Here is a 16092-nt window from a genome sequence, read left to right on the forward strand (position 1 = left end):
CACGAGTCTTAAAAATTAAGTCATGCATGAGCGTACCCCCTGCCCCGTCCGTGTGCTCCCGCGCGCGCCGAGCAGGTCTTAAAGACTAAGTCATGCATGTGTAAGTATGAACTAATTCAGACGGTAAAATTGCGAATGATTCATTAAATTAGTTATAGTTCATTTGATGGTATTTGCTACTCAGATAACCGTAATAATTCTATGGACGTGTCTTGAGTTCTTAAAAAAGAGTAATTTTTATAAAAAAAAGTTTATTTATTAACATTCTTGTATAAAAGATAAATTAATCTATAAAATTTAGAAAACCTTTCACAATCCCAAATTATTGTCACATTTCCACTTTTTTTACTTTTAATAAATAATATTAATCTTTATTAAATATAATGATAAATAAATAAATAAATAAATAGAAATTTGCATGAGATTTGCTTTTCACACCACAAGTTGCCCTAAATTCACGTTCCACTCTGCTCTTTCTTTAATCAAAGCCTACAACAGAAAGAAAAACAAAATCATATTAAATTCCACAACAACATAAAATCATCACCGTCCGTGCTCATCTCGATCTACAATTCAAAAATCTAACGGCCTAGCGACATTTCATCAAATCACTTCTAAGAAACGCGTTGTAGTGGATCCTACCTCTCTCCAAGATTCTCACGTCTGTGAAGCCATGGCAGCGAGAAGCTCCATAGAGTGGGAGATTAGTATGTGAAAAAACAGAGAGAAAAGGAAAAATTTCGCGTAATGGGTTTCACAATGGGTTTGAATTTGCTTCTTCTCGTTGCAATGGTCGCCACCAATATCCTTTCTCTTTACCATCTTTCTTCCACGATTCAATCCACGAAATCCCCTGTTTCTCAGCCGGTTCCCGATCACCTAATCCGGCAGCTTCAGACCATACGCGCCACCATCAACCACCTCACGCGCCTCCACCCCACGGCGGCAGCCACTGCATCCAAAACCAAACACTCTATCCCTTCAGATCTCGTCCTGTACTCCCAATTCTCCCCAATTGCTTCCTCTTGCCATAGCAATCCAGAGCTTCTTTATAGGTTCATGAACTACACTCCATTTTCGACTTGCCCTTCTGATTCTGAGCTCGCCGAGGCTTTGATTCTTCGTGGATGTCATCCACTTCCTCGTCGGCGGTGTTTTGCCAAAACCCCACAAAAACCCTCTTCTTCTTTGCCGCAAAATCCCTTTGATTCTTCGATTCCGGAGGCCAATGTAATTTGGGGGAAATATTCGTGTAAGGGTTTTGGGTGTTTGAATCGATTGAATCCGAATTTGGGGTTCGACCCTTCTCGTGAAATCACTAAATTCATGACGTACAAGACGGAATTGGACCTCCCAATCTCTCAATTGTTGCAGATTGCGAAGGCGTCTAACTCTGTTCTTCGTCTTGGACTTGATATTGGCGGTGGAACCGCCACTTTTGGTGCTAGAATGAAGCTTTACAATGTCACTATAGTCACTACGACTATGAACCTTGGCGCGCCGTACAATGAGGTTGCGGCGCTTAGAGGGTTGGTTCCTTTGCATGCGCCGCTGCAGCAGCGGTTGCCTGTTTTTGATGGGGTGATGGATTTGGTTCGTTGTGGGCATGCTGTGAATCGGTGGATTCCTGTGAAATCTATGGAGTTTTTGTTGTATGATGTTGATAGAGTGTTGAGAGTTGGGGGTTATCTTTGGTTTGATCATTTCTTTAGCAAAGGGGTGGATCTTGATAAGGTTTATTCTCCTTTGATTAACAAGTTGGGGTACCGGAAGGTTAAGTGGGCGACGGCGGATAAGACGGATTCCGGCGGGGTGAAGAACAGGGAGGTTTACTTGACGGCGTTGCTGCAGAAGCCTGTGCCAATATGAGGTAATGGTTTGTTGTTTTTGTTTGTTGTTATGCATTTTGGTGTTGAATTGAATGAGATGAGATATGAAGTGGTTCTGATTGTGTTATGAGCTATGTTAAGGAATGAGAAAGATCTTGAATTATAGTCTTAGGAAAACTCCAAAGGTTCATGATTAGTCTAATCCATTCGATTTTAGCTATGATTATTTGTGTCATGACATGATATAAAACGCCCCTGTTTAGGGAAAGGTTTCTACACAGTTATAAAAAATGTTTAGTTCCCTTTTCCAATTGATGTGGGGTCTCACAATCCACCTCACTTCGGGGCTAGTGTCCTCACCGGTATTCGTTCTCCTCTCTGATCGATGTGGGATCTCACAATTCACTTCCTTTTAGGGCTCAGCGTCCTCGTTGGTACACTGCCCGATGTCCATTCCCTTCGGGGCTCAATGTTCTCGCTGGCACAGCCTTCGATGTCCCCTTCGGAGGTCAACATCGACGTTGACACACCACTTGGTGTCCACCCCCTTTGAGGTTCAATGCCCTGTGGCACACCGTTCGATGTCCACCCTCTTCGGAGCTCAATGTCGACGTTGACACTCGTTCCCCTCTCTAATTGATGTGGGATCTCACAATCCACCTCCATTCGGGGCCCAACGTCCTCGTTGGCACACCACCCAGTATCTACCCCATTCAGGGCTCCACGTCCTTGCTGACACACCTCCTGGCACACTGTACAGTGTCCGACTCTGATACCAGTTGTAACAACCTAAGCCCACCGCTAACAAATATTGTCCTTTTGGGCTATCCCCTTTCAGGCTTTCCTTCAAGGTTTTTAAAACGTGTCTCCTAGGGAGAGGTTTCCACACCCTTATAAAGAATGTTTCGCTCCCTTCTCCAACCGACGTGGGATCTCACAATCCACCTTGTTTCAGGGCCAACGTCCTCACTGACACACCGCCTAGTGTCCACCTCCTTTGGGGCTCAACATCCTCGTTGGCACACTGCTTGGTGTCTGGCTCTGATACCATTGTAACAACCCAAGCCCACTACCAGCCAATGTTGTCCTTTACGAGCTTTCCCTTTCAAGCTTCCCCTCAAGGTTTTTAAAACGCGTCTGGTATTGTGAGGTTTTCACACCCTTATAAAGAATGTTTCGTTCCCCTCTCCAACAGATATGGGATCTCACAAGCCACTTTGCTTTAGAGCTCAGCGTCCTCGCTGACATTTGTGCCCCTCTCTAATGAACGTGGGATCTCTCTAATAAATGAGGTTACACTATCACCATTGTCGGTACAGTAGTACTAAAGGCGCGATTTTAGGATCAGGGTTAAGGCTGTTCCTGTCTGTATGTTAGTTTTTTTGGCTGTGCCATTGGAGTTTTGAATAGATAAATGAATGTAGAAGCCATGGATCTCTGCCCCTTTGATCTCATAAACTGACATAAAACCAGAAAATTTCAAATCATTGACAGACACATAACCTGCGGCTAGGCTTGGATCATACGAGGAAGGAAGCAATTTAGTTAACAAAATAGTCAAATTCTTGTGCACAAAAACTCAAATATCTTATCCACCACCACCATGGACTGCTCATCTGCCAAATCTACTGAGTGTGTTTGAACTGAAACAGACAAGATGGTGTGGAAAAAAAGCATCCACAAACAGATTTCTGGGAATTTATGTTCCAAATGGAAGCTGTTACAGACACAAATGGTCGCTTTTTCTTGTAGGTTCTGTCGGATTTATACATGGTTTTGTTCTGAATGGGGGTATGAACAAAATGTATCAATATTTCTTTCATTAATTGTTCTTATATGATATTGGATACTATGTTTTCGTTGAATAGATACTTGTCTAGGATGTGTTATCTATGGTCGTATGCTCGTTTCAAATCTCATTTACGTGCTTTCTTGTATAATAGGTCTTCACCATTTCTGTCATGTCAATATGGGGGTGTATCACCGTTGACCAAAATGATGTCTACATCCGCTAAGGCTGAAGTGGCCTTGTATTATATAGGGATGTGACTAGTTGTCAATTCTTTCCGTCATGTCAATATGGGAGTGTATCACCGTTGACCAAAATCGTGCCTACACCTGCCAAGGTTGAAGTGACCCTAAAATGTATTATATAGGGATATGACTAGTTGTCAATTCTTCATAACCAGGTTATATGGTATTAAAGTTGTGATTGTTGCTTATTTCCTTTTAGTCTATAACATTGCTTTCTTATAAATTGTTTTCAACGCATTTTCCTGCTCACATTTTCTAACACTTTCTCTCAAAAGTGACTGATACTCGATCATATATCTGAATTATCCTCGACTTACGATTTTCATACGGCTAACTTGTTCGTCGGGTTAGAACAAGTGCTGCATAATTGTTGTCTCGTTGCCACAACAGTGCGATTGTGACACTCAACACCCTTGTCTCGTGAATGACAAAATTTTCGTTGAAGGCACGTGAAGGTTAGGAGAAATCTTTCCCTATTTGATATTTGACATCAACAGTCACGTTAAGATTATTACAGGTTTCGATACACCAACAATACCAAAATTGTCTTGGTAAATGCATTATTTGCAAGAATTATCTTCTCACCGCTCAATTGATTTAACATTATAATAAAAAAAATTAAATTAAATTGTAACGTGACATTAATATTTTTATAATTATTCATTAATTAAATTGTAATAATTCTATTTTAAGGGTTTTTTTTAGCAATATTTATAGTTCGTTTATGTATTTTACCATATTTAGAGGTCTAATTGTAAAATTTTATGAGCTTAGAAGGTAATTAATGAAATAATGACAATAAATAATTTTTTTTAAATATCAGTTTTTGCAAATTTAAATTAAAAAAAAAAAGATAATATAACATGAAATAATATATATATATATATATATAAAAGAAGGCTTCGAAATTACAAAGATGTCCGAAACATAAATATCTAAAGAAACGAGGTGAAAGTTTAATTATGAAAAACTAAGGGGCTCGATTTGTATTTCAGGCAACTTTTGGGACGGCCGGAGTCGACGGAGTATTTGAACAGAGTCTCCTATTTTTCGATTTTTGTTCTGTAGCCTCTGTCGATAACGCGATTGAGATCCGATTGCGTTCGAATTCCCGAAGAATAATTTCCCGGGAAAAAATTTCACAAGCCACATGGTAAATTTCTTTCTTCATTTTGAACTAATCATGTTTTTGTTTAATTCTTCTGTTGCACATTCGTCTGATTTCGGCATTCCACCGATTTAGCTTTTAGATATGTCTTGAAGTAACTATCTGTGAATTTTCGGGGATGAATATTGATGTTAGGATCATGGAGTCTTGTTCTAGTTTGGCAGTTCTGTTCGACAATTTTGGACGTTTAATTGGTTGATGTCTTAGTAGATCTGACTTCTGAACTCACTTGAACACTGTGTTCGCGTAGTTTTTTAGATCGATCTCTGAACTTACTTAGTCGATTCGGATTTTAGACTTTGCTTGGGTAGATCTTGTTAGTTTCGTCGGAACATTTGAATTGTCTGTGCATTACTTTCTTCGTATTGAGTTTGTGCTTTGTCTATGAATCTAACCGACGACTTCAAGATTTTTACGTTTCGCCTGGGCGAAACTTGATTTAAAATCAATCACACATTATGAGACTCAATACAAATTAGTGAAAATGCTTGAAGCTGCTCGGAGGATTTTGATTAGAATAGCATATGCTCTATAGGAATCGCTGTGAATCTTCTTTGAAGGCTTCACGATCCTCAAATTCTGATGTAGCCTATTTTCTAGCTTCTGAATTTTGCTTAGTGGATTAGGTTCTTATTTTTCAGACAAGAAATCTGTGACAATAATTATTTAGGGAAAAACCATCTGGTGCACAGACAAAGGATTTAGGGAAAAACCATCTGGTGCACAGAAAAGGCTATTTTCTCCCTCAATCCTAACCTGGTTGCTTTCTTTTATGCAGGAATCTTGCCCTTCCATTAAAAACATTCTTCTTTTGGATTCCGAAGGGAAGCGTGTAGCTGTTAAGTATTATTCAGATGACTGGCCTACAAATAGCGCAAAGGAAGCATTTGAGAAAGCTGTTTTTACCAAAACTCAGAAGACAAATGCTCGAACAGAGGGTAGCAACTTTTTCATGCTAAGTTTTAACTGTTTTTTCTGATTAATTATCCCTAATCATGTCACCCTTCCTATTTAATTCAACTTCGATGCCGTTTTAAGCGCAACAAGGAAGCTTCAGAATCTTTTGGTAGTCAAATTATCTGATTTGGTGTATCCAATATCATTGTTTTTTAACGAGAGAATAGTTATTATTTTTAATTGCATTTGTGCGACTACTATTAGCATGGGTTTGTCGTTGTCTACTTTGAAAGTATATTTTGTTCTCTGCATTTTTATATTAAAAAAAATGTTCTCTGCATTCTATAATTTTTGTTTGACCAAATACCAGTATGCACCATTTTGTCGAATACGACATTTTGTTTTATATGCCTTATATGGTTGGTGAATTCCTTCTCAACATTTCGACTTGATATTTACTTCTAATATACAGCGGAGATTGCAATGTTTGAGAACAATATAGTGGTTTACAAGTTTGTTCAAGACCTTCACTTTTTTGTCACGGGTGGAGAAGATGAAAATGAGCTCATTTTAGCATCCGTTCTTCAGGGATTTTTTGATGCTGTGGGCCTTCTTCTTAGGTTTTGACACTTTTTTTTTTGTTTTTGAATCCTTCTGCACTGGTCAAATGCTACTGTTCTTAATTATTCATTTTTGTTTATTGTACTACAGGGGTAATGTAGAAAAGAAGGAGGCACTTGAGAACTTGGACCTCATTTTACTATGTCTTGATGAAATTATCGACGGAGGGTATCTTTCATTTGCTTCTTTTCTCATACCTTTATTCGCATTTCAATTGTGTTGCTTGTTATTCTATTTCCTTCTTTTAATCAATATTTTGTATTTTGATTGTCATTTTTTATTTAATACCCTCCCTAAGTTGATGTCATGCCTATTCTTGTCAGACCGATTATCGATGGAAAATTGAAGTATTAACTGTTAGATATTTATATCAATAGAATCTAAGGTAGTAGTATTCATATGTCATTACTTATCCCGTCAGGAAAGAAGTAATAGTGTCATGAGTATATGTGGAAACAGTTTGTTGATGGGTGCGAAATATGCTTTCATTGTAGTTGCTAAATTCTAATAGTCTAAACGATTAGTAACTGTTGGAGTACTGGTTAGTTTTGATTTGGCGGATTCTTACTGGACAAGGAATTTGGCTGTCTCACACCTTCACTTCGATTATGTCACTAGTGAATTGTTTACATGAGTTGATGGAGATACTTTTTGTGATTATGATGATAGTGGTGACGAGATTATACAACGTGAAGCATAAATCCCAAGAAACCAGAATTCTAGAATTTGAAGTGGTATAATTGTGTATGTTAATTGGTTAGAAGTTACAGTTTGTGATTGAACATGTGATTGTTATTTGAGTAGATTTAAGTAGTCTATGTTCGACTCTAATTGATCCTATTTATTGGCGAACCACAAGTTACTGTATAAGTTGATTGGGAGTATTATTACAATCTCTTAAGCGTTGCTAATTGGAGCTACTAACTCAGCTGACCAACGGCTGTTCGTTTGTAGGTTATTACCTTTTAGTTTACCATCATTTATAAATGTAGCAGATAGATAATTACGCACAACTTTTTATTTCAGTACCACCCATGTCCCTTTGTACTTGTAATATTTACATAGTAACCATCCTTGTTTCTTTTATTTCTTTTCTACGTGGACAAATGTGATATCCCACATTGGTTAGGGAGGAGAACGAAACACCCTTTATAAGGGTGTTGAAACCTTTCCGTAGCAGACGCGTTTTAAAACCTTGAGGGGAAGTCCGGAAGGGAAAGCCCAAAGAGAACAATATCTGCTAGCTGTGGGTCTAGGCCCTTACAAATGGTATTAGAGTCGGACATCGGGCGATGTGCCAGCAAGGAGGCTGTTTCCCGAAGGGGATAGACATGAGGCGGTTTGCAAGCAAGGACGCTGGGCCCCGAAGGGGGGTGACTTTGGTGGAGGTCCCACATCAATTGGAGAAAGGAATGAGTGCCAGCGAGGACACTGGGCCCTAAAGGGGGGTAGATTGTGATATCCCACATTGGTTGGGGAGGAGAACGAAACACCCTGGTGTGGAAACCTTTCCTTAGCAGACACGTTTTAAAGCCTTGAGGGGAAGCCTGAAAGGGAAAGTCCAAAGAGGACAATATCTACTAGCGGTGGGCCGTTACAACGAATAACTGGATATCTAATGCCCTGCATAGGTCAAACTTATAGCATAAAGTTCACCAATGATTGTTTTGTTCATGATATAAACTTACCAATTGCCTTTTTCTAATTTTTTAAACTCCATCTATTGATATGTGTACTATGTTTTGATGCAAGACTACAAATCATTAGAATTTCATTGATTTACTTTTTGAAAAAGCTGTTTTCAAGAATTGATTTTTTTTTTCTCTGTATATCCAAATGGTTTGGTGTTTTCATTGCCTCTCATGAAGAAGGGTATTACCACCATTCTTACGTCAACTTGCAATGCACTAGTATACTTCACTCTTTTTACAAACTATCCTGGCATTATGGAACACGTTCATTGCAGAAGAATGTGATTATTAGAGTGTTTTAACCCTTCATGTGTGTACTTTACAGGATTATTCTCGAGACGGATGCAAACGTCATTGCAGGGAAGGTCGCAAGTCACAGCATTGACAGTGGTGCTCCTTTGTCCGAGCAGGTACAATATTTCAGATTCTTCTTCCTTTCCATTACCCCTCCTTTACTTTCCATAATCTTGAAAGGTGTTTTCTTCTCTCTCTCTCTCTCTCTCTCTATTGCAGACAATAAGTCAAGCATTAGCCACAGCTCGAGAACATCTAGCAAGATCTCTTCTTAAGTAACAAGTTTGCCTGAAAAAAGAGAGTGGGAGGACAATGACACACTTCCACCAAAAACAAGGGGGAAAAGAAAAAATCAGGTTTAGTTTACGTGCGGTGTGTGTTATGGTAAAAGATGATTAATGTTGAGTTATTAGTAGCCTCATGTTTATATTATATATTCAGCTCATACTCTGCTGCATGCATGCCTTTGGGTAAACCTGGTTTTGGATTTGAGGGGATGTTTGTGCACTGCGGGACTGGTGTCAAATGTTTATTATATGTGGAATTACCAGATTTTCTGAAACAATGTTTTCTTTTTTGGTTTTTTTTTTTTCAATTTTTTTTGTGGTTATTGGCTAAACGAAGATCGAGCATGTTTCTAAACGTGGCGTTGCAGGTTTTGGAATTTTGCTAGCATGGATGAAAAATGGAAGAGTATAATCTAATAGATGTGTTTTTAGTTCAACGATTCTAAGATGAGATGATATGAAACTTTTGACCCATATGAACTCATGCAAAATAATAAATGTTTTATTGGTCCAACCCTTTCGACATTGTTCTCCTCATCTTTAAGAGAAAGGAGCTAACTCTTTCGTGCTTGAAAGAAAGAAGACATGTCTCTCCTTTACGGTCTCACAGCTTCTCTCCTAAACCTTCTTGAACTCTAAAGCAATTATGATAACAAGATAGCTTTTAATCTACGTTCTGACTTCTTTCACTAGGGTTTCACTATTCTTTCGCTCGGTAAAGCAGATTGTCTAGTAAACATGTTATATCTATACTTCATTAACAATGATCGGCAACTAAAACATAATAGAGTATTTGTATCTTTTTGTGAATTTTTAAGTTTTGCAAATTGGAGTTTCTAAATACTATTATTTATAATCTTGGTAGAGATTGGATTCTCGTAGGTAAATTTTCTCGGTTTATTATTCCTTTAAAAAATAGGTATTTTTAAGTTTTCATTCTTCAATATAATCTTTATTAAAAAAATGGTAAAAAAAAAATCTTAATAAATTAATATATTTCATTATATTATACAACATAATTTTTAAAAATATACAAATATATATATTTAATATATGTTGAAAATATATTTATATTAAACGGGGTGTTCTCGGTCCCATTTATCTGAGATCCCCACTGGTAAAATAGACAAAAATGAACATCTCTACTCATCTCAGTTCATGGTAGATTTCTACGAGTAAAAATTCTCACGTCTAAAATAGACATCTCTACTCAACTCCGTGCGGCACATGAGCCCCAAGATGATATTTGATTATTAATGTTTACAAGTACTGTTCTGCTTTTACAAATACGCTATTTATTTATGCTTTACTAGACAATACCTTTCATGGGCTGTTATTCTCTTCTTCATAGCCAATAAACAAGCAAACAATTCCGCCCGCCCTTGAACATCTCTACTGTTAGAAAGTTGCAGTTGTTAGACAATCTATTCCACTGTCAACAAGCCGAGGTTCCATCTCTAGCATTTTCGGAGTCGACATCTTCATTCGATGAGCACATAATCCGCATCAGCTGTGAAAAGATCTCTTGCAGTAGGAGGCATATTGTTGCGAGTTATCGATTTTCGTACCTGAGCATGAGTTTCAGCCTCATGCTGAAACATTTTAACCAACTCTTGCAGTTCCATCTTCCTGACTTCAACCATCTCGTCTGTCATGGGCTTCTTCAAGCCGAGGTAAACCAGCCCCCCTCCCATCAGTCCAATTCCTAACAAGAATAGGAGTCCTGAAAATAATGCAAATGCATAAGGTGTATCTTCCGCTCCCGGGATCCCGTCCACGTTGATTCCGAACAGCCCGGTTATTATGGAAAGAACAAGCCCACAGCCACCAAAAACCGCCAAGTTATGAGTCACTCGGAGGCTTTTGTCCTGAAAAATGTTGTAAGAAAGAAAGTGAAACCAATCATGCTTAATTATAATTAGACAGCATATAATTAAACATGCCATTTGCTTGATTCAAAGATTTAAGATCAATGCTCCATTGGAATGTTAGATAAATCCCTATTTTTAGGTTAAGAGTGATTCCTATTTTTTTGTTAAAGCCACACAATTAGAGTCGTGCACTGTACATGAATTGGCTTTAATGGATTAGCCACTCATTTCCATGTTTAGGATATAATTGTTATTTAAATATCCAAGAAATACTCTCTCTTGTGTTTTTATGTTATTTTCTTCTTTCAACATCTCTGAAATTCTGTCGCTCTTTTGTGTTTTTCTGTTATTTTCTTCTTCCAACATCTCTGAAATACTGTCGCTCTCTTGTGTTTTTCTGTTATTTTCTTCTTCCAACATCTCTGAAACACTGTCGCTCTCTTGTGTTTTTCTATTATTTTCTTCTCCCAACATTTTCCTTCAGCATTTCCTCCAATTTGCTCAGTCAAAAACAACAGTTTCATGATCCACCAAAAGGAAAGTATAAGAAGAATTGAAACCAAGCAAACAGCAGAACATAAGATTGCATTTCTTATAATTGAAGAATTTGAAAGATGAATCTTAGATTTATAATTTGAAAACCTCTGTTTGGCAATGAAAATAAAAGGCATTTGGGTATAATCTAATTTGTTGTAAAGGAAAAGAGATTAGGTAGAAAATGGCCACTAAAATATCCTCATTAACTTATCCTTTTTGTTTGGATTCTCGTTAAATTATATCATTGAATCAAGTACCTGTAACCATGCACGAACGTTACTCTGCATGACATCTTGAATGGTGAATAAACGATCACGAACTGCTTCCTGCTCTTCAATCATTTGCCTCGTGCTCTTTCTTACGCTCTCTAATAAGCTTTTTGCCACATATCCCCGTAGATGTTGAAGAAGTTCATATATAATCTCCTCTCTTGCATGCAGCGACCACTTAACTCTGATAACCTGAAATTGCCAACATTTGTTACGAACGACTGTCGAGGCGTACAAGCACAAAATCATGCCATCGTCCTTTTATTCAAACAAAAAGAAAATAAAATTCACTGTCACTAAAAACTAGAGGAAGATGAATTTTAGATGATATGGAACTTCCGGGAATGACACCTTATTTCGTATCACAGATTCAATAAATTTCGCCCGAAAGTAAATGCCTCAACTCTATTTTAAACTAACTTCATCATTATCATTATCTTGTTCCTCTCCAAACCCAACCACACAAAGGAAAGGAAAAAAAGACTGAAATGAAACAGTTCCACAAACATTATTGTGTTTTTTCATTGCAGGCAAACCACCGATTAAATCCCACCAAGGATTGAATCCATTATTATTATTACTTTTTTTTTTTTTTACGGAACATAAACAATTTTATTGATGTATGAAATTACAAAAGAAGGTTGAAAATCAATGAAAATACTATTTAGAACACTATGAAGAACAACAGACATCAAGGGAAATTTTTCCACAAGCATGGAGTATAGTGACGAGACAGCATACCTGTCTTGATAATTTTCTGATTTCTTGATTCAAGATGATACTAAAAAGATGCATATCTTCATGGTTTCTCCTATATTTATTAGGGAGAAAAAATCAAGGAGAGTATTCGTGAAAAATATGCATACATAAAAGATAAACTGACATGATATCACTTCAATAGATGGCGTGCAGAAACGACACAGACCTACACAAAACTTTTCAACAATGTTGTTTACCAAGCTATATCTTGGTGTAAACTGTCTAATATTTTTACTTCCTACAGTTATACCTCCCTCATTGCAAATTGGGAAGGTCTTTTGCAAATATCATGGATTATACATCCTTCTTGTAAATTTCACTCATCAATGAAATTGTCTCTTATAAAAAAAAAAAAAATCAATAGATGGCGTGCAAGAACCTGTCCATAAATTTCAATTCAATCTCATCCGCAGCTCCAAATATGTATTTTCTAAATAACCTGTAAGAAAAAAAGATAATGGAATTTAATACATCAGTCATAGTACGGTGGAACATTTGACTGCGGAATTTTAGATCAACTGAAGAAAGAAGCCTATAGCCCTTAGACCTCTTGACATAAAACTATCATGAAATTTATTTTCAGACAAATAGTAACTATTACTATACACAGAAAGAATAGTAGCATTACTTATGCATGTCGGCTCAATAAGAAAGGGGAATATACCAGTCATATAGTAAACAATATGACAAAGTAGTATTAATTTGGTTAATTTGTAAGCTTAGTCGTTGTACTTTCGAATTTTTTAAAATTCACAGATCAATTGGACACAAAATTAAAATTTTAGGGATCTGTTAGATGTAAAATTCAAATTATACCTATTAGATCAATTATCTTTTTAAAAAAATTCAAATTTATAAGAGTTCTATAACTCACAAAATTGAAAGTTTAAGAACTTACTAGGTATACGATTGAAACCTTAACATACTTATGAATGTTTAGGGACCCATTACACACAAACTTCAAAATTTAAGAACTAAACTTGTAATTTAACCTATTAATTTTAACCCTGAATCTACAATAATTATTTTAGGGTGAGCTATGCTACTGCAGTTTTAACTTTTTAAATAAAGTTATTACCTATCATCCCATCTTGAAAGACGGCAAGTTAGTTGTGCAATAACTTCATGCACCGTTCTTGGTGCATTATAACCTCCTGTTATCAGAAGCTCCTATCCAGAGGTTGAAGAAGAAATCAGAAAAACAATTAACAAAATTGTCCAACTTTTCCTTCACAAAGAGGCAAAATAAATTATTTCTTTCATGAAAAACAACCTGAACTTCTGTGACACCTAAAACATTTATGTTTGATACCGGTCCTTTAACATGCAATGACGTTATCAAGAAGTTCTGAGCTTGCCAAGATCGAAGTACAATGGGAATGTCATCCTCTTCACTTAATGGATCACCAGCAGATTGTCCAAGTAGTTCAAATAGCAGTCCACCAGCCACCCTTACTGGAACCTGTCTAGAAATCAAAAAAGCGAGTGATTAGATTTTCCTGAGAACTTATATGGCATACCTAGAGATCTTTGTTTTGCACCCTGAAATTGCAAGAGACTAAGGGCTTTGTTTTCGAAATGATATGGGGGTTCTTGTTAAAGATAATTTTCTCTTGCTTTATAATAGCTTATATAAAGCAAGAGAAATTTGTACCAAACTGACATGGCTAAGACAGGTGTAAAATATTACAATTTCACGACGTATATATTAATATGCAATCAGCTAGACACTAGTCATGTATCTCATGCTACTTAATATTAACAATGAAATTTCTTCTTGTAGTTCTAATATTAACAGAGGTTAGTAAAAAATGCTTCTTATTACCAATATACACTAGCAGTCAAATAGCATGAAAGCTAGGAAGATTTACACCTCATAGAAAAGGTGCTTCATGCGGTCGCTTATGAGTCGACTTTCATCTCTTAAAGCTAAACTAATGGCAGGATGCAACCAGTGTGCAGTTCTGAGCCACGCCTCAACAGAAGGGTGGCTTGCAGACACATGGCACCACCATATAGGTCCAGCTGGACGCTTCCAATAAGGTGCTACAAGATCTGCAACTGTAAGGTCATCTTCTTCATCCATGAAATCACATGACATTAAGGCCCATTCAGCATCTACTTGTATTGTTTGAACCAGCTCTGATATTCTGTCCCATCCTATAGGCAACCAATTATTGCCCTCAAATCTTTCTCTTTCATAAAACTGGCCACATTGGCTCTTTGGTTCATCCGTAGATGTGGGTTCTAGTAATCTTCTCCTCTCCCGTGCAATGACATTGTCGTTATTCAGTTCAGTTGTAGGTGTCCGCGTGGTCGGAAATTCACTATTCAGTTGTTGCTTATCAGGCATCTTGGTTCTGGATTTTGAATCGATTGATTTCTTTGGTCTTCCAATGAATTCAAAAGCACAAATAAGCCCATCTGTCCAAAGATCATATCCTAGTGCTGCATCCTTGTTAAAGGGTTTATGAGCTTCTGGTTTCTCCACATTATTTCCACGAGAGCTATGGTTGACATCCATTTACTTCAATTTCTATCCTGATATGCAGATCAGGGAAACAACATATCAGCAGCAAAACAAGAACATGCTCGACACACAAAGACTGCTGAGTAAGTCATGGTCGTAATATACATAGGACGAACGTAAGAATAGAGCATTGTAAACTTAAATATGAGAAAGTAATATAGTATAAACCAAATTTGAAAGGAGCACTCCTTTCCAATACTCATCCTTTTGTCTTCCCCTTTCTAAATGTCATAAAAACGAGTACAATACTTCGGATGATGCTGATGGTAATAGATAAGAGGAACCATGAGCATTGAACAAAACCGAAACATCTGCTTTGCTTACAACTACTTGTACTAGTGAAAAGATTTTCAAACAGTTATGGGATGGAAAAAAACATAAGCAATAACTTCATAGCAAGAGGCATCCTATGAAATTCTCGAAAGAAAATCCGCGCATTCTCCCCTGTTGAAATCATATTTCTAGTCCCAAAACCAATATGATCGAATGAATTGGTGCTACATTGGATATATATATTCTCAATGAGCTAAGATAGCAATTATGGAAGTACAAGAAATTTCAAGTGTAATTGCAATTCAGATAGAAACGTTCCCCCATCTAAGTCAACAAGACAAATGGAATCTTTCGTTTGAAATTTAAATTCATCAAGATTCTCATGAATTATCATTGCCAGTAATCGGTTCAGCACAAATCACTAATCTTACACTGAAAAGAACATACAGCCAGCGGAATCAACCATCAAGATAATCAAACTACGTAAATTTTTGAAGCACAATCCCCTCATTACTCCGTCCAGAATATTTACACAGTCAAGAACTCGTATCATTCAATAACCAACCAGCAAGCTATACTCCGACTAAAGTGCGTGTTATGCGGATCTAGATGGAAGGAAGTCGAACAAAATTAAGGAAAAATTGAACTCACCGGCGAAGAAAGTGGATGCGTCAAGCTAAAGCAGTGGATATAGGAGGTAATAATGAAGGCGAGAATGAGATTTGCACTGGAAAACAGCGATGAACGACTTCCCCAGTGAGTGATAATATGCTTCTGTAGCTACGCGTCGAATCTCCGGAACTGATAACCGGACCACCAGCTTCAGGAATCCCACCAATTACCTGTTTCTTCTACTTCACTAAGAGCGTAGATAAGAAATCATGATCCATGGGGACAAATCTAGTAGCTCCGGCTTGAACAAACAACAAACTCCTCCAATTTTGCAGATAAACAAAAGAAAAAAATAAACGAAATGGATGAGCATCTACGAATGTTCTTATGTTCGTTCTTATGTTCCTATGACCCGATAAT

General features: G+C 37.2%; 3 protein-coding genes across 6 annotated transcripts; 2 read left to right on the plus strand and 1 right to left on the minus strand.

Annotated features, from left to right (window-relative positions):
* Positions 1-624: 624 nt before the first annotated feature.
* On the plus strand, positions 625-4098 carry LOC111802680. Of its 3 annotated transcripts, none has more exons than XM_023687137.1 (2): positions 625-1870; positions 3303-3722. In XM_023687137.1, the coding sequence occupies exon 1, from the start codon at positions 748-750 to the stop codon at positions 1867-1869; it is 1122 nt and encodes a 373-aa protein (XP_023542905.1). In that variant the 5' UTR covers positions 625-747; the 3' UTR covers position 1870; positions 3303-3722. The 3 variants fall into 3 exon arrangements, with proteins under 3 accessions (XP_023542905.1, XP_023542904.1, XP_023542903.1); XM_023687136.1 differs by having other exon boundaries at positions 628-1870; positions 3324-3722; XM_023687135.1 differs by lacking the exon at positions 3303-3722 and adding an exon at positions 3773-4098 and having other exon boundaries at positions 631-1870.
* Positions 4099-4814: 716 nt separating this feature from the next.
* On the plus strand, positions 4815-9099 carry LOC111802709 (coatomer subunit zeta-1-like). 2 transcript variants are annotated; one of them, XM_023687175.1, is made up of 6 exons: positions 4815-5016; positions 5810-5969; positions 6401-6548; positions 6640-6717; positions 8566-8650; positions 8754-9099. In XM_023687175.1, the coding sequence occupies exons 1-6, from the start codon at positions 5014-5016 to the stop codon at positions 8811-8813; spliced, it is 534 nt and encodes a 177-aa protein (XP_023542943.1). In that variant the 5' UTR covers positions 4815-5013; the 3' UTR covers positions 8814-9099. The 2 variants fall into 2 exon arrangements, with proteins under 2 accessions (XP_023542943.1, XP_023542942.1); XM_023687174.1 differs by lacking the exon at positions 4815-5016 and having other exon boundaries at positions 5804-5969.
* An 855-nt stretch (positions 9100-9954) lies between these two features.
* On the minus strand, positions 9955-16058 carry LOC111802258. The gene is made up of 8 exons (XM_023686558.1): positions 15712-16058; positions 14131-14798; positions 13531-13719; positions 13336-13427; positions 12637-12696; positions 12240-12309; positions 11487-11690; positions 9955-10689 (listed from the first exon to the last, which is right to left on the minus strand). Exons 2-8 carry the CDS (start codon positions 14779-14781, stop codon positions 10303-10305), a joined length of 1653 nt encoding a protein of 550 aa, XP_023542326.1. The 5' UTR covers positions 14782-14798; positions 15712-16058; the 3' UTR covers positions 9955-10302.
* Between the last annotated feature and the right edge of the window lie 34 nt (positions 16059-16092).

This window comes from Cucurbita pepo, chromosome LG09 (genome assembly GCF_002806865.2).
Source record: "Cucurbita pepo subsp. pepo cultivar mu-cu-16 chromosome LG09, ASM280686v2, whole genome shotgun sequence".
NCBI lineage: Eukaryota > Viridiplantae > Streptophyta > Magnoliopsida > Cucurbitales > Cucurbitaceae > Cucurbita > Cucurbita pepo.